Source organism: Poeciliopsis prolifica, unplaced genomic scaffold (genome assembly GCF_027474105.1).
Source record: "Poeciliopsis prolifica strain line A6 unplaced genomic scaffold, Auburn_PproV2 SCAFFOLD054, whole genome shotgun sequence".
Classification (NCBI taxonomy): domain Eukaryota; kingdom Metazoa; phylum Chordata; class Actinopteri; order Cyprinodontiformes; family Poeciliidae; genus Poeciliopsis; species Poeciliopsis prolifica.
In genome coordinates, this window is record NW_026562429.1 from 2,540,531 (window position 1) to 2,559,701 (window position 19,171).

Below are 19,171 nucleotides of genomic sequence, written 5' to 3' on the forward strand. Positions count from 1 at the left end.
ATCAAGTTTGAGTCGAATATTATTTGAATTGACCACTGAAATAGTCAGAGTTCTGGCATTCAGTGTAGAGATGCAAAACTGTTTTAGAAATGGAATGACAGTAAGTGCAGAAACTTACTGCCCTGGAAAAAAGGCACAAAAAAGGAACAGATGAGTAAATCATACCTGTGTAAGTGTTGACTCAGCAGAGATAACAATAAATGGGAAAAGTAGACAGGAATGTAAATTCAGCATAGCCCTAAAGCCTTAGCAGCCTAAATGGGTTATATTCAGGAATTTTATGTTCCAATTTCAAAGAGATTTCCACTTTAAGCTGATGATGAAAGCGTACTAATTGAAAACTATATATTTACGGAGAGGAAAGGGGAAAGAAAATCCCCAAGAAACAAGCACAAAGAAAGAAGACGTTTGATATGAGTTGCCGTCTTTGTTCCTCTTGATAAATGTTTTCTCATAAACATTGGCCCCTCACACCAGCTTTGTTCTGTCTGCTTTGACCAAACTCTAGTTTGTTTGCTGTTATGAGGATTTTCTGCTTATAACTAATAAAAATCTGACATAAAAATTATATTACATATTCCAACCTAATTTCCAACCTAACCTAAATACAAAAATATAGAACATATTTTTGTATTTGTTACAATCTAAAACATGAGAAGCAGTCTTTTTAAAGGGGCGGTGTTGTTTATTTTTTATGTACTTAGTGCCATTTTAAAGCACAACCAAGTAACTGTTTCACTTATTAAAAATATATGCTATATATAACAAATATGACTTAAAAAAAATTTTGACTCAACAATTTAATTCCTTGAAATTGGGCCTCTGTCTCTTTAAAAACTCCTGTTCTTTCTGAAACCTCGCCTTCAGGAAGTCATCACGTCATTCCTTTTTCAACTCTTTAGCACAGAAAACTATTTACTATTTACCTATTTACTTCAGCAATGTTTTTACCAGCTTTGCACTGAGAAGCAGCTTGTATGATGAGCTCAGCAGATGTGCAGTTCCACCAGATGTTTGCTAATTGCTGCCTCTAGTCTGAAGGAGTGGCGGGAGTGAGGGAGATGTGATGGAGGGTTTCTCTGTGAGACAGAAACTCTGAAGGGTGGAAACTGCAACTCGAAGGTGGAGCTTAGACAACCCAGCTTAATGCTACAGAGATTAAAGGATTTCTTACACATGCATGTAAGGGTCAAGGTAACACTCCAGGTATGTTTTTGTGTTTTTGATGAAGGGAATAACATTATAACATGATATGAAGCTAAAAAATGTAGCTCTTTTATTATATTTATATTGTTTTATTTACTACTTACCTATTTACTTTTTCAATAATCCCTGTTCTGGTTGAATTAATGTTACTTATTTACTTGCCTTTTACTCTCTCCTGCTCCATTATCTACATAAAGCTCCCTCTGAAAAGTTAAGCTGCTGCTCTCAGGCTTTTTCTGATATCAGTCAAATGTGCTCAATTAGAGGCTGCATTCGCACTTGAACTTGGAGAAGAAAAAATCCAGACGGAGCGTCATTCTGTTGACTCCTGTGTTTGATACTTCGAGTAAGCTCTTCACACTCAGAGCAGCTTCTTTCATTGCTGTTGTTGCAGACTAACAGTTGGTGGCTTCGCTGTGCCAGGACCTAATGCCTCCCTCTGTTGTTGTGCAACTGAAGAAAATCCCCTTCAGTCTCACATTAGTATCTCTCTCATGACCTCCTTCACTGCTCAGTTGCAGTTTGATCACCAAAGCGTTTTCCTGAAACTTTATTCACTGCAGCTGTTTGAACTTTTCTTTTGCAATAAAGAGGTAATTAGCTGTAGGTATTGATCATTGATATATTTTTATATTGGGAAATATACCATCCATCCAACCTACAGCTGTCTGTACGTCTGACCTCCTTCTGTTTTTGGGCAGCTGAAAGAATTACCAATCACTTCCTCATCTTTTTTGTATCTCATTTCCACTTTCTAAATGTGACTTTTTGAAGGTTTTTTTTTTTTTTTTTGCTAAATTTCCAATTAGATTTTTAGTTTGAGGCACTGCTCATTTAAACCTCTGCAGTTAAATAGTCAATTATACCTGCAATGGATTCATCCTTTCCCCTCATTTTTTTGGTAATTTGACAATAATGGGTATAAAAAGAGCCTATTAACTAAACTGTTGTGGCTCTTTTTTCATAAAATTTTCATCACTTATTCCTATTAGATTCCTTTCAAGCTATTATCTTATTACAACAGGTTATTTTTCTGCTACTGAGACCTCTAACAGCGCCAGCTCTTGTTCACTGAATCAGATAAGTGTAGTGGTTTAGTACTAAATGTTAGCTTCAAAGAAACTGTAATCTTTGTTAAAATGAAGTTTAGGTAGAAAGTTGGAAATCGTTTTGTGGCCAAATCTGCTCTGGAAAAGCTAATTTAAATACTTTAACCTCCCTTATTATCTACAGTGGTTGAAATTTTGACTGGCTCCTTGATCTGTGTGATACCTGTCTCATTCTATCACATTTCATCTTGTCAGCCAATTACACTGATGCTGTGATTTATAAATAAGCCTCATGTTTAAACTGATCACTTGATTTCTGACAGCATCATCTTCCCATGCGCATAAAGAGGATCCTATGATATTACGATTAATAGGCTGTATTGAGAAGATGGCTGTCAGAGCCATATGTGGGATGTCAATTAACTCTTATGTCATGCACACTTTACTCACAGTTGATTTGCCAACATTTAATGATCTATTGAAAGAGCATGAGTTGGGTTGTGTGGAGCGGTGGAGCGAACTGAAGGATTCTGGTTTTATTTCACACAGGAAATATTTGCAAATTGAACACAATCGTTAAAGGTCAGAATTATTAACTTAGATTTATGACTCCATATCAGAAAATAACTGTGAGTAATAACTAATCTGGAGTTGTAAAGTGTAATTATTGTTTGCAGAATGAATGAATTCATTTTTTTCTGTTTAATTATACATTTTGTAATACACACACAAGCCATGAATCAATATTAGATTCTTCTCATCTGACTAAAAACTTAATATTCTGACTTTTTTCCCCTCAGGATTTAACCTTCCAAGCCTGTGTCCTTTAAATCAAAATGCAAATAAATAACAAAACTTTCTTAGCTGCATGAATTATGTTGATACTTTATGAAAATAATCAAATCACTGTCCCAAAATGTATTCTTAGATTTGAGTTTTAAGACTTGCCTGATTATGCATAAACAATTTAAGCAAAAAAGTCAGAATTCTAAGTTATGTAAGTAAGTATGAATGAAAGGTTTAACTGATCAATACTAAAACCAGCTTCTTTTGTGCCACTGGGGAAAGCTTAAGCAACACTCAGATTTATACTGTATATATAATAACACATTCAAATGGAAAATTAGAGCATCCAAGCACTGCAATTGTGTTCATTTTCTGAATTAAAGTGTCCCAAAGGCAAACAAGTGCAAACATAAAAGTTAATGTGAAGTAAATGTAAAAATAGTTGAATTAAAGTATGAGGGAAAAACTGGACTTTATTACTGGCAACAAAAAAGACAAAAACAAACAAGTTTTCAGACACTTTTCTCATTAGTGTGTTTGAAACTCGGGTTGGCTCACAGTTATAGTTCAAGAAACACAAGTAATTGTTTTACTGGAAAGAAAAAAAAAACACTGCAGATATCCATCTGTAGAAAACAAAGGAAGTTTCTGTTCTCAGATTTGTTTTAGCCTCTGAAGGTATCCAGATAATTGATCCTCTCTGGGAAAAAGCCTGTTAGGACTGGAAACAGCTGGAGTTTGAACCAGGTTGGAAGCATTTCTTCAGTTATTTTCATAATGAGTTTCACTTCTTTTTAAGAAAAGATGGTAATGACTTCAAGCAAATGTGTGAACTTGTTTTCTGTTTTTATATATTTTGAGTTTCCTTAGTGCTCTCTCCTAATTGTAAATCTAATGCAAATAGATATTTTGTGGGGTGCTTGATAGAAGTACTATTTAATTAAACAGAGTTACAAAGTCTATTTGTCTGAGAAGATGAAGTGTTACTACAAACGTGAAGAATATTTGTAAAAGTGAAGACTAAAAATGTAACTGGGTTTTTCTCTTGACAGTCAAACTTTAACTCAGAGAAGAAACAGCCAGAGTTTAACTCATAAACTAGGACACAGCATAGGCATTTCTTCCAGAAAGGGATTTCCACAGCTGCTTATATCAAGTGCAAACTGGAGGGCTGCAGATTCCAGTCATTGGCACCTACTCACTCCCACCAACGTTTACAAGAAATGCAACCAAGTGCATGTGTAGGCAACTCTAAATTCTGTTGAGATGTGTTTGTGTCGTGTCTGTGTGCTATTGATTTACTTATTGGACTATTTTTGATACTTATGTCCTGAGAGAAAACTTTGCAGAAAACAGTTTCAACATTACAGTAAAGTTGTTATTTCTTATAAAAAATTATATCTCAGACTCTTAACCCTAACGGGAAAACCTAATATGTATTCCTTGCAATGTTATTACATAAACAAAATGTTAAAGATCCGTTGATTTTTGTCTACAAGTTTCATCTACTTGTCATGATTTTCTCTGCTCTGCCGCTCTTGTCCTGTCGGCTGTCATCAACCCCTGCCACACCTTTTTTCTATCTTGAGTTCCTGATCCTGAACATCACCTTTACCTGCTCCCCGATTGCTCTTATTGTATGTCTGATGTTGCCTTTAACCTCTGCTTCATATCTCTGGATTATGATCAAAGGCTGACGGCCTTTGTTTCTGTTGCTGACTTGGAGAATTTCTTTCTAAGGAAATGCAGCAAGAAGAAACTTCCAGCAGAACCAGAACCTAGATTAGTACAAGACTCCATCTGACAAGATCGACTGGGAGTTTGAGGCCAATTTGCAACAGGAAACAGATGAACTGACGGAGGATTATTTTTGATGTTCACAGAAGTAAAATGTTAACAGCAGGAGAGCGAGAATGATTAGCTGATGACAAGTTTACTTTGCTACTGGAGCTTCTGCTCCCCAAGGCTTTTCTCTCTCACTTTCTCTACCTTTGGGTAAATCTTTTCCTTCTGTTTCAGCATTACTTTGTCGTTTCCTTATCCATCTCTCCTCCTGTCATACCTGTCTCCTTTGCAGTGTCTGATTTGATAGCTCAGCATTTTGCATGTTAGACAAATATTTTGAGACTGATCTGACTGGAGCAACTTCTTCTACATTTCCTGTCTCATCTGAATGACCTTCGGCAAACTGCGAGGGGCATTTCTTGTCTTCTTCCAAACTATTGTTTTCTCTCAGTGCTTTCATGAAGACCAGATCAGTTCATTCTCCTGCAAATGTCAACAGATCCTCTCACCTGAGCTCTGGATCTGGGCATGTTCTCCAGACAGATCCTGTTCTCCAGACAGACCCTGTTCTCCAGACAGACCCTGTTCTCCAGACAGACCCTGGGCTTGTTTTTTTCTGGTCAGCCTCACAGTTTAGGTGGAAAACTATATTTAGATGAATCAGTTTGGATTCTGGGGTGTTCAAAGTTTGAATTATTGTTTTCAAACTTTTCTATGTTTCCCTTTACTTGTCTGATGGGCTCCTTAGTCTTAAGCTTCTTCACAAGATGCATTAACACTGAAAAAAAACACTTGGTTGTACTACATTTTTTTAAGGTTATCAATGTGTCTGAATGTATGTCTGAATGAACACACACCGCACTTTTCAAAGATTTATTTGCAAAATATCTTGGAAGCCATATTTCAACCCCATCTACCTCAAATTAATTTATAGAAAACTGAACTTAGTAGTTTTAAGGAGACAAAACTGGGAAAAACTTTGGAACATTTTGCAATGCACCATGGGAATATGAAATCTGTCCAAGTGACTCTTGCATTGCATTGTGTTGATGGTTTTGGGAAAAAGAATCTGCTCAGTGCAGAACGGAACCCAGAGCGTGAGGAGAGCCTCACATGCAGTGCATACTAATTACTGTGTGTGTCGTGTGGAAGGGAAACGGCTGGGTGGTTCTCTATGCTGGACTGTTGTATTACCTGGTTAATACAAAATACATAAATCTAATGATTCCAAATTATTAAGTGCCGGTCATTTTTTGTGGTTGCTGCAGCCAAACTTTTGTATTCATCATGGTGTTTTGTGGATGCAGTTTGGCTGCAGATGGTCTGTCTCGCTGAGGCATTAATCACACTCACTCTGCAATCACACCGCTCTCCTCTTCTCACCTGCGACGAGACATGTGAATTACCATAGCATAATGGATCTGAACTTCCTCTCTGTGGTTAGTACAAGGACCTGCGCGTACACACCAAAACCGATTATTTATTTTTGTTGAGCCTCCTCTGGTTCAGACATCCAGGCTCTGAATCCTCGCCTCTCCTCTGTGCCGTTTGGCGTCTTCTGAAGCCTCCGCCCATCTGCGGGCTGATGCGGCGGTACACGAGTCCTGGCTTAATAAAGCCTGAAGTACGTGATGTCTTTCCAACTGTCGATCATAATAATTATTCATAGATGGAGTCGAGATTGGAGTGGGAGGCGAGGTCTCAGAGCGGCAGCAGCTCGATAGTTCAGCACGGCGGAGGTGTTTCCACCGGGCGGAGGGAAAAACGCTGCCCTGCTACACGATTCAGCATTTTCAGAACTTAAATAGCGTGAACATCGAGATCAGCGTGCAGCGTGTCATCAGTATGCAAACTCAGTTATTCATCCAGAAATGATATCTTCAGTTTTCACCCACAGTATCTTTCAGGACTCTTGATGTCATATATATCTACAATGTTTATTTTATTTCCACTGATGTGAAGAAAAGATGTGAAATGTGACCTTATTGACGTTTAATAAACATCTGTAAATGACCTTTTTAATGTGCCGATCAAACCTTCTTTTGACAGAGTGCTCTGTCAAGCTTTTTCATTGCATTTGTAACAATACACCTTGGCTGCAATTTTCTTGATAAAAACAATATCTCATTTGAAAAAAAGGATGATAAAATTTATATTTTGCACTTATCATGTGATAAATGTTCATTTAAACCTGTACAAAAATTACAGACATACAAATAGATGAGGTCAAATTAACCATTTAGCCATCATTCAGAATGGTGTAATGATGGTTCTCAGCCTCTTGGGTTTTTTTCTAAGAATTGACTGCTACTTTTTACAAACTATGTCCATTCCTTTGCGAACAGAGTGTGTTAGTTTAATTAACAAGGCGCTCGGTGGTGCAGAATTATCCATCTGGTAAGAAGAGGATGTTCTGCACAGCTGGATGTGATAAATTTGTTGCTCTTTAACTAATTTATAATTCATCAGAAGAAGGAAAGAAGGCACAGAAATTTATTCGCAGCATTAAAAATACCTTAGTAATTTAGAAAACATGTGAATTTGTGATATTCTCAAAGGATGTGCTTTTAAAATAGATGTTTAACCTTTTTACTTGACTTTGAAAAGTAAAACAAAAATAAGGAATGCTTTCTTTTAGCTTAATTGAAGTTTTGCCTTCAACACCAAGAACACAGAGACCCCAGTTTTCATATAAGCAGCTAATATGAGCAAATTGTTGAATGAAATATGCCCACATATCTCTACTCTGCAATCGATATAATAAAACCTGCTGACAAAACTTATTGTATTGATTCTTCCCTCCCTTCAGCTGTCCTGTCTCACTGCTTTGCATGTTCTATTAAATTGAGGCTTACTGAGTTAGCCTAATCGTTAAGAAAAAAATTATTGTTTCTTTTGCAAACCATGCAATTTATATATGCAAAGTAAATTTTTCTGGAATTGTCTTTTATGCTAAAGTGAATCCTAGTGAAGTTTACCTACAGAAAGAGGACTTTTTTAAGTTAGCTTTTTAAGAAAATGGCTTCTTGTGAGAAAAGCAGAGATTTTAAAAGCTGTTATTGACGGAAAAGCTGTCGCCACATATATGTCAATATATATCTTCACTGTTGTTTCCTCTGTCATAATAAGTTTTGTTTTTAGCTAAACTGAATATTTTTGCTTTGTAGAGGCATAAAACCTTTTACTTATCTATTAATAGTTGATTATGACGTTTTAAATTAGTCTTCTTTGTTCCTTTAAACATTTTGTCTGAAAGACATGTCTAAACCTTGGGGCTGTTTTTGCCAGTTAGTTGTTTACATTTTTCACTTGATGTGATTTCTTCTGTATTCACCTGGATCCAATCTGTTTATGAAATTATGTGGCAAAAAACGAGTTACTTTAACTTTAACTAAAAAAAACAAACAAAATAAGTGTTCATTTACAGTTGATTCAATATTTAATAAGGGCGGCTTGAATAGGTCGTTCCTTCTTAAAATAACAAAATTAATAAAATTGTTGCCTATAAATGTGGAAAGTCATTATAAAAAAATATGTTTTGTGTTATTTGAAACTTCAAGGTGTCAATTTAATAAATAAACTTTGACATGAAACCTGAAGTAACTCATAGTAGGTGTAATTTGCTATTTAAACAGAATAGAAAACACTTTTAGACTCCTGATGAAACCCCTAAATATGATTTAGTTTATTTCTGATCAAATTGAACTAAGGAGTTCATTCAGTTTGAAATTCTTGAACTTTGTCACTTCTGTCGTTTTGTGGAGTAAAGTGATTTGTAATAGGTTCAAGTACAAAATAATTCCCTGCTACAATCACCAAAAGAAACCTCTCGCATTCATTTCAGCCCTCATACATTTGCTTGTTTGGGACAAACGGTCGATCTTGTCAGAAAATCTCCAGCGGCTGTTTTGCTCTTTTTTCGCTCCCTATTATTTCTGCTTATTTACGTGGCAATAACAGACGTGTTTCTGCAGAGATCAAGGTAAACTGTTCTTTCGTTGCACGTTGGAAGAATTAAACAAACACCTTTAAAATTAAGTAGCTTTGGCAAGCCGAGGAGCTGCAGACATAGAAAATCATTCTGTATTTGGATACTTTCAGAAGGAAAGCAACAATGCCAAGACTAAGACACTATTGTCACCAATACGAAAGTAATTGCATATTTCTCTGAAAGCGGTGCCCAATTAGTCTTTCAGCCCAAGGGTATGACTGTCTTTTTGTTTTATCATTTTGTCTTTGCAGACAGCACAGCTAACATCATTGCCAGGCGGCGCCGGTTTAACCATCTGACCCAGGAGCTCTATGAGCTTCCCATCGTGGTGTGGGATGGCGGGGAGCCATCACTCAGTGGCACCAGCACCTTGACCCTGCGGGTGTGCCCATGCCAGCGCCACGGCAAGATCCGGATCTGCCAGGGAGAAGCATTCCTCTCCTCTGCGGGTCTCAGCACGGGGGCTCTGATCGCCATCCTGCTGTGCATCGTCATCCTGCTGGGTGAGTTGGTGGGCAGACGCTCTGGGGAGCCGCAGAAGACCGGCACTTCTTGGGGGGAAATATCCCGGGGCGATGGATGGAGGAGATAGACCGTGGAGGAGTTAAGAGAGTGGGAGGCTGAAGGAGTTTGACAAGGGCAGAGATGGGGAGGGGACTGCTAGATATGGAGAGATATTGGTGGAATTTGAAATGAGTAAGTACAACTCAGGGAGGGTCAAACAGAAAGTATGTCGAAAGAGAAGGTTCAGCTAGAGAGTTGGTGCATTCAGGAGGGAAATATATGCAGCTGAAACGGGAAGTGTACAGTGTTGGTCCTCAGCAACAGTGTCCTCCATGCTTTCAACCAGTTCTTCCAAAACATTCTCTGAAGTTTCGCCCACAGAAACGGCTAAAACATGCAGGACAATGGCTCAAAAACAAGAAGCGGTCAACACCGGCTGAAAGGATGGGACACTGTTTTCTATTCTCTGCACCTGAAACATAAAAGATAGTGTGGAATATGTATTCAGTTGGTTGCCTGCCTGTTCTGGGTAAAACTAGAGGTGAAGATTTTTATCTTCTTTTTTCTGTTATGCCTTATTCAACCATCTCATCTTTAGTCTTCTTGGTTTGAATAATTTTCAGATCAATAAACACGATCATAAATGACATTGCACCCCCAACTAGATGCGTGTTAACATATTTTCTGCAGAGCGTGACTCCGAATTGTTTGCAGAAAATTCACATATTCAGTTTTCCATAGACAACATTTAAAACGTTTTCAATAAATGTAGTTTAGGAGATTGTAATGACTGAACACAATGATACTCGGATCATCATTGGCTGAGCAGTTAACCCTTTAAATTGATCAATTCCTCCCCCTAACATCAGAAATGAGGGAGATATTACCTTCTGCAGTCCTGCCAAGATCGTTTCCACTGTATGTATTATTGCATATCACGGTATATTTTGCATTTGAACTACTAAAATGTGCAGTTAAAAGCTATTTAAAAATTCATCTATTATCACACATGAACACTCTGGGCCTTATTTTGCCTTTTTAACAGTACAATTACGTTATAATATCACCCAGAAAATTTCCTTACAATGGACAAACTAAAACAACAGTCATTGAATTTAACTATTAATCTGGACTTAAGTTAACCCAATCAAGAAGAAAGTCTTTTGCCCAGAGCTGAGTGAAGAACCAAGACCTTAATTCAAAAAACATTTGGTATTTAATATATTTTTTGTTGTTGTTTGATGCCAGCCAAATTGCTTGTCAATTGTTTTGATCTCCAAGGCAATAGGTCAGCAAGAAAAACACTAAACTAACATGCTGAAAGGGGGCTTATTGACATCTGTTGTAGCAGAGGGCGACACACTTTGATCAATAAATCAATTCTGCTCCTTTGAGAGTAGTCCCATTAAACAGCCTAATTCCCCAATAACACACCCCACTTTTTAGAAATGCTCAAACTCACTTAAATATTATTTTATTGAAGTCAAAGCAGTTTTTATCTTTTACATCAATGTGAAAAGATGCTTCATAAACACATCTTTTAAAACTGTGTTTTTTACAGAAAGAAGTTAAAGTCTAAACTTTCCTCATTTTTTGTGTCTTGTGTTTTACAGAAATAGCTTGAAAATATACTTTTTGCATTTGGCTGCATTATCTTCAGTCAAAGATGGAAGATGCAGTTTTGTGAACAAATTTAAAATTCTAAAAGACTTATAGAAAATGCTTTTTTTATTATGATGAAGAGTTCAGTTAAAATGTATAACAGGTGATAGTGTGAGTAGTGAAAACTTGAGTTTTACTCTTGTGAGCGTGTGTGACGCTGCATGCAGTCTCTCGCGCAGCACACGCTGATAAACATCAACAAACGATGTGAAGAGCAACACGTCCTGCCATCCTGCTGGTTCTGTTTCACCTTCCACCGCGGGAATACAAAAGACCGTCGGAAATCCTGCGAAATCAGAAAACGCTTTTTTCAATATTGCTTGTATTATCAGCCAGACAGCTTTCTCTTTAGTGGGGATTTGTACTGTGTTCCTATGGCAACCCAGATTTCCTGTGACAGCAAATGATTTTTACTTGAACTTGCAAACATGATCGCGTCTGATGGGTGGACAGTCGGTGTAACGGGTTAGAGTAGAAAAAGCCCTGAAAGCGCCATGAGATGTCTGCAAAAAGACTGAAATAAAAGTAAAAAGATCAAAGGCAGCTCATTAAATTTCCACATGTAAACAATCAGCCATCAGCTCTGTTAGGTGCTACAGCGTCTCCACATTTGGACATGATTAGATAAAACTCTAATAACTGAGTCTCTCCTCTCATTACTGATTGTCTGTGGACATTAGCGCGTGAAGGTTATGCGTAATCATACAGATTGTCTTCCTCCTCCAACCCGAAGCTTCTGGCTGAGGAGAACAAAAGGCCATCGCCGCTGTTTGGAGGAAACGGTCGTGGTCACGGATGCTTGCTGAATACCTAAACATCAGCACAATGCAGATATGAGGAAGGCAAACAGACATGTCGAGCCCGAGGAAGTGATAATATCGGCTTCCTATTTATTTTTTGTAGAGGAAAATTGAATTGTGTTGCAGTTTGCATTCACTGCGTCCTCAGCCATTAAGCATGCCGTAACCCCACAGACCTGAGGCTGTGTCTGTAAGTGTCAGCCAAATAAATGTCCTTCATATTAGGTAACTGTCAGTTATTTCCCATCTTTAAGGTATTTGCAAGAAAAATATATTCAAAAGTGGGTTAAAAAAACAAACTGTGTCTTAAGATGCAAAAAAATAAGGTTCATTTTTCTCCTCCATGGTAACTTCATGCACAGCCATTGTTTATTTTTAATGATTCTTTGCAGAGAAAGACTTGGCAGCTTGACTTACAAAGTGGAGCTTTTTCAGGGTTAGCTTCTGCTTATTGGTCATCATTTGGTGTGTGTGTGCGTGCGTGTGTGTTTGTGTTTCTGTCTCATTTTAAGAATGTGAACTCAGTGACCCAGCTGCATTTGTCCCAGACTCAGATTAAACACACTGATTACTCTGAATGCAGTACTTAATAACATTTCGGAACACAAATTTAGAGGAAAATCAGATGCATCGACAAGATTCTTGCTGCCCTGGATTAATGATCTGCAGCGTAGCTCAGTAATCAAAATACAAATACGTGAAACTTTGCAAAAAGACAATAAAGTTCATCAATTTGTGCACTAAATATCTCGTATGTGGGTTGAAAAGGAATTCCAAATCTTGATTTTCTGTTTTTATTCATACACAGGGTCTTTATGGTTTTGTAAGGACCAATTTCTTAAAATGTCGCTTCAATATTTGCACATAAAGTTCTGTCCTTGTGATGCCATGAGAGCCTTTGCTGCAGCAGAAAACCCACACCATGATTCTACCACCTCCTTGCTTCATAGTTGGATGAAGTGAAACAGAAAAAGTTTGTCTTGTTTTAATGTGGAAAAGTGAAAAAGGTTATGCATATTTTTATGCAGTGTAAAAGTCTGTTTGTGCACAAGATGAGATGATTTGGATGCAGGTGGGTTAACTGGTGAATACTGGGAAGCTTGAATCCTAACTGGGGACATAAAGTGAACTAAAACAATGAATAGAACAATTTGGTTACCAAATTCAACAATCAAAGGAAAAACTGTTTGGTAAGGACCACTAGTCACCTTTAATTATTATTGTTTTTTATTCTTGTTAAATATCTCACCTTGTTGTCCCACCAGATTAAATCACAAAACAATTTTAATTAACTTAAACAGCAAATCAACCCACTTCATGGTTGTTCAATGCAAGAAAAAGTCGATATTTTTGATCGCATTGAGAACAAAAGTGTCACAGCATGAGCACAACATTTCCATAGCTCATGCATTCAATTCCCGCTCATGTCTGAGTGTCTCTGTTATTTGTTTATGCCTGATTGTTTTCCATTTGTCTGATTAATGTCCGTGCTTTACCTGTGCGCTCACTAATAAGCCGCCTTAATTAAGTCTGAGGCGGGCCGGAGAGGAATACTCGCTCTGAATGGCTGCGACTCGCCGGGTAATGCTTTTATTTTCACACAACTTAGATAATTTTAATAAGCAGATTCAATTACAAATACTAATTTTGTTTCAGAGAAAATTGTACAGCATCACAGTACTAATTGGTTTCAGCTGGAAAATCTATTAAACATCTAACCATAATAAAAACATTTCTTTTTTCCAATTCCAACAATTTATTACAGAGAATGAGTAGTTATGACAACTGCAACAACATTCCTTCATTTCTTTACATTTGTGTAAATATTCATTTATCAGTTTAGTGTAAATAGATTAAAGAGGGTATAAAGTGATTCTGTGCATTTCTTTAAGCCTGTTATGACTTTTTGGCAGTTGTTCAGACCATGTTTACTGCTTTGACCAAAGAGTTGCACAGATGCAACACAAGACAGAAACACAATCATTTAAAACCTTTATAAGAATTATCTGCTAATTTCACCCTGAGTTAAAAACAATGGAGTAAATGTTTGTTTTCAAGTGAGACATAAACACATCATCTAAAAGATCTTGTCTTTTTGCAGAGGCCTTCAAAATGGAGCAAAAGGTTGGATCCTCTATACTGATACAAGCCCATTAAAGGGGTGGAAAACAAATAAAAAAGAACTTCATCAATCCCGTGTTAAGCTAAAAACGTCCCCTGCCTCTTAACCAATGACCGCAGGAGACGGGAACCAACACCTTTTGCGAGCCCATAAGAATAAGTGGACATAGGAAATGAATGAAAGCCAAGATTATTACGTCTGCATTAACTTTAGCCATCAAAGTTAGGTGCAGAATAAAACCCAAATCTTTAATCGATGCTGCCGTTTGATAAATTCCAGTATTTGAGGACTCTGTTGATCGCCCTTCTGAATGAAATCCTTTTTTACAAATGTTACAGGAAAACAAGAATATACCCTTTAAACTAAAGTCTTATCCATTAGGATTCACATAAAAACTGTTTTTATTTAAGCTTTTCGGTTTAATTCAAGTCCTGTTTTGTTCCAGGGTAATTTTCCATATCCAGACGATGGTGCCTAAAAAACAACTTCAGTAATTGTTTGCCCTTCTGGTGTTGAAACTATTTACATCCGGCTGTAGGGAATGATGGCCCTTATTCTTCTGTTAACATTTCACAAGGCTGAAGCATACAGAGAGAGAATCCCTTCATCATTCCCTTCTGTACAATTTCTGAGCTTACTCTGCAGGTTGTCTGCAGGATTTAAGGCTGTGAACTGAGATGACCGTGGAAGAGAGCCAATTTTGTGACTCCTAAAGCCTTTCTGCATCATTTTTGTCAAATGACTGAAAACGAAGTGAGAGTTCATGATGCCATGTTCTGGAAAGTTTCCCAGGTTGGGGGAAGAGAGAAAGGCCCACAGCATCATCAATCTTTCACCGTACTTAAAAGTGGGCATTAGGAACTTTCCCCAAAAGCACTGAATCAATGTATAATTTTTTATTTTCTTTTTAATGTTTATCAAAAAACTTTTTCACAGTGTGCATTGGCTTCCTGTAGTCTACTAAGCTACAGGAAGTTTACTAACCTCCGTAAGAACCTCGACAACCGCGCAATGAACGTCTGAATCTTATGTTCTGCAGCACAATGCCGGTAAACAAAATGATGGTAAACTGCAGTCCACTTTGTGAAAACTCAGACGAGGTTTCACCAGGAACAATCTGTCATAGTCAAGTTATTTACTTCCATGTGCTAAAGTGCAGATCGGAGAACGATCTGCACGAGGCGGAGAAAAACAATGCGCTGCGTCCGAAATCTGCATGATGAACGAAAATAAGGGAACAAAAGTTTAATTTCACTCAGTGATGACCCAGTTCACCTCACACAGCCCTACATTTCTGCATTTTGTAATTGGGTGTTTTAAACTAGCAGAGCGATAAGGGCTGTCTGAGACAAATTGCATTTTTTTACCCTCTCTAACCCCACATTGGACGGGCCAATTCAGCAGGAAGAAAGTTGGATATGATTTCTTCCTTCCCCCCTACATATGCAGGTTGTGATATATTTATGGAAAACACACCCTCAAACTTCAATTAATAAATTACTTCATATGTCAATGATTCATTTCTTTTTCTTGGGGCGCAGTCAACTTCTTTACTTTTAATTAAAGCTACAAAGGAAACATTTCTTTGCTGAACTTTGTGTTTAACTTTTAATTGCATCTGTGGAAATAATTCTATGGGTGTTTTTAAAAAATAAGTTAATAAGAATTTCTCATTGTTTATTTATTTTTGGTGGGGAGGTTTAAGCTGCAAAACATAAAAATCTCAATATTAGCCACGGTAAATATATGTATTATCTTATCCTGAATGGTAAAAGGTAACATTTTGTAGTGATGTTGGTTTTTACTTTACAAAACCTTTAGAGGAAAGCCGAGTCCAATGTAGTCTAGTCTACAGTTCACAAAAAACCACAAAAGGAGCATTTCTCTCTGGTCAACCCAGCTGTGCAAAAAAATCTACATTTTCTGATTTTTATCTCTCACTGAAACATAAAGCATGTTTTATCCACTTTTTCCATCTACCTGCTCTTTTCTTTTTCACTCGGCTTTAAGTGAACTGGGAAACGTAAAAGTGCTTTGTTGTTTAATAGGTTTCCATAACCACCAGATGAGAGGAATCCTGTAGGTGTTGCTTGGGTACATTTATCAGACAAAAGCATCCATGTTGTTTTAGGTTAAGCGAGCAGAGTCTTAAAGTCCTTCCTAACACCTCCACCTTCCAGTCTCACACCTTTTAACAACCAAAAGATATCTCACCCTGACAGAATGCTGTGGCACATGTGCAATTTTCTGTTTATGTCACCTTCCAAGCAGTTTTATCAGTTATATCTCTCTTTATGTTCCTTTGTACCATTATGGTTTTTTCCCCTTCTGCTTGCACATTTTACGATGCAACTGTGAGGCAACATTACCTCCGTAAAAAAGACGGATATATCCCACTTCTCTCTGCTAATGCTGCAAATTATCTCCTTCTTGGCAATTCATCTGTACAAAAGTGTCGTCTTCATTGTTGCTTTTGTGGTAAATTGATGTGAGCTTACATTTTTTTCTCAAAGAGGTTATCATTAGCGTGATGAAGCAGGTTCTCAGTTGCTCAAACCAGATCCTAATTAGAACCTGTCATTTGAAAGTAAAACTTTAGACTTAGAAAGTTTGTTTTATTCCTCGTTAGTCAACTCTTTCTGAGTCTTAAAGATTGATGGATAAGACACACAGTTTGGTAAGGAAGAAAATTTAACATCTTTAGTTTTCCAGAGTTTTGAGGGAAAAGACATATTGTGTGAGAGACACTTAGGAACAACAACAGGAAGTAACCTTCAAAGGAAACATTTAGCAAAATGGCCAACTAAGTGAATGCCTAGCTTATTTTCTCCTTAAGCATTTGTTTTGCAGGTCTGTTGCTTTGTTTGGGATCACTGACTGACATAATCACAGAACTAAGTAGCTAAAATAATTTACCTTTTGCTACTTTTTTGACTTTAATTGTGCAGGGATGCACATTTGAGGACAGATGTAAAGGACTCTAGAATCTGGTGACGTACATGTTGGTGTTTTTAGTTCCTGAAAGGTTAAACCTTCATATTACAAGTGGCACCTTGTGTGACCTGAAAATGTACATATTATGTGCTCTTAAAAAGTTTGCATTTTAATCACAGAAAGCTTAGATTTAGAGAATGCTAATGACAGCCACTGCCTGATGTTGACTTCAATGCTCAATACATTTATAGTCCTGATAAGAGTCATATAATCACTAAACTGATTGGAGTACAGAGTAATTTCTTTGTAGTGACACAACTCAAAGGTCAGCGTTTCCTCACATAAATGGAGAAAATAGTCATTCCTGTTGCTGATTGCTCCAAAATGAATGTTTTCTTTTACCTATTAACTTTCAGTCAATATAAAAAATAGTTTTTCTCTGTCTTGCAGCAATCGTGGTTCTCTTTGTTACACTGAAGCGGAGCAAGAAGGAGCCCCTCATCATCGCTGAAGAGGACATTAGAGAAAACGTGGTGACCTACGACGACGAGGGCGGAGGAGAGGAGGACACAGAGGCCTTTGACATCATTGCTTTGCGGAATCCAGCCGCTGCCGAGGAACTCAAGTTCCGACGAGACATTCGCCCAGACGCGAGGAATCACTGTGGCATGCCCCCCTGCAGGAGCCCGACAGTGGAGCTGGACGAGGTGGACGTGCATGAATTCATCAAACAGAGACTAGTGGAGGCGGACATGGACACCAGCGTGCCGCCCTACGACTCACTCCAGACCTACGCTTACGAGGGGCAGGGCTCATCCACAGGGTCCATAAGCCCGTTGGACTCTGCCGGCGTGCAGTCAGAGCAGGAGTACACTTACCTGGAAGACTGGGGGCCCGAGTTCCAGAAACTAGCAGAACTCTACGAAGAGGCAGAGTCGGATGTGACCACTTAGTCTGTGATTTCACTCCCGTTCAAACCAAATCCGTTCAAACCTGTTCTTCTTTTCAGATTTTCAAACAATAACACAGACAGTCTCAGTGGTCCTCAACTTTTATTGGTGAATTAAATCGACTGCTCTATATATTTTTTTTGTTTGATTGTTTTTATTTTTTATTTTGTCACATTGGCTCATGGATTATTCGTCTGGAATTGTCAGATTTTAAAAAATGAGAGAAGATAAAATATGAGGAAAAGGGGAAATGATGATATTTTCCTTGGTGTATATTTTTTATTGCTCAATAAAGTCCTGAAATCCATTTGAGTGGATATGTGAAAAATTTGTACATTTGTCTTATTCCTGTAAGATGACATGTTGTGGATTATAGCACAAGGCATTCAGAGATTTTTGTGTTGTTTCCTTTAGTGGTTCTTGTTGCAGCACCCCCTACAGGAGAAGGGGGGAACAGGTTCTCAAAGGGTTTGGTTTGTTTGGCACAGAGCAGTGTGAACATAAACTACACCAGATAAAAATGTAATCGAACTGTCATGTGTTAAAACACCCCATGTCTTTTTCTTTCATGCGCTAATTCAGTTTGATATTTTTTCTCACTAAAATCTTTATGATAGCATTGAGAACTATCAGAAATGGTGAATATTTAAGGTCACCCACTTATTCAGTTTGTAATTATTGCTGTGACAGTCCTCTGTCTTTTTATTCATTAATTTCCAGAGCAAAAGTTGGACTGAAATAGAGAGACAGGCTGAGAAATCTCACCAGCATTTGTTTTGTGCCCGAGGCTGGCCCACGGCAAAGGTCATTTAAGTTAGCCAATGGCAAGAATGGAAGTTCCCAGACCGCACAATTAGTGTTTGTTTGTGTATGTCATCACACCTTACTGAAACACAGGAAGCAGCGTAAGTTGCAAAAACTGTATTTGACTTAAAGCCATTATGACTCAATTATCAGGCTGTTGCATTATTTAATGTCCGTCATGTTTTCTTCTTTTACTTTCACCCTCATCTTCGCTCTTTCCTGGTCTGGTTGCCAAGGATAGCAAAATCTGCAACACCTCGGTTTACTGATGTCATCCAAATTGAAATATATTTCTTTAGGCAACAGATGTTCCTGCAAATGCCCCAGAGAACTGGGTTTGTACACAGACAAGAACTGGAAGTGCTTCTGACTGTCTGTCTGTCTCTACAGGTGAATCTCAATTAATTCCAATAGAAGTGAACAGTTTATCATTTCAGTAACACACACATGCTGATGTCCTACACACTTTAATTAAATGGAAAAACTGCCACACTAGCATGCTGTGCTAGTGAGGCTAATGGGCAAATATTGGAGTCAGGTGTGCTGAAGCAGAGAGACTTGTAAAAGTTGCAGGACAG

At 37.8% G+C, this 19,171-nt stretch overlaps 1 protein-coding gene across 3 annotated transcripts in view; it reads left to right on the top strand.

Moving 5' to 3' along the window:
• LOC129378961 (cadherin-18) overlaps positions 1-18,172 on the top strand; it is a 116,454-nt gene extending 98,282 nt beyond the window's left edge. For all 3 annotated transcript variants that reach the window (XM_055059468.1, XM_055059467.1, XM_055059469.1), the window contains 2 exons: positions 9,069-9,320; positions 17,290-18,172. In XM_055059468.1, coding sequence (XP_054915443.1) covers positions 9,069-9,320; positions 17,290-17,792 — 755 coding nt within the window. In that variant the 3' untranslated portion in view covers positions 17,793-18,172. The remainder of the gene's footprint in view (positions 1-9,068; positions 9,321-17,289) is intronic.
• Positions 18,173-19,171: the final 999 nt, after the last annotated feature.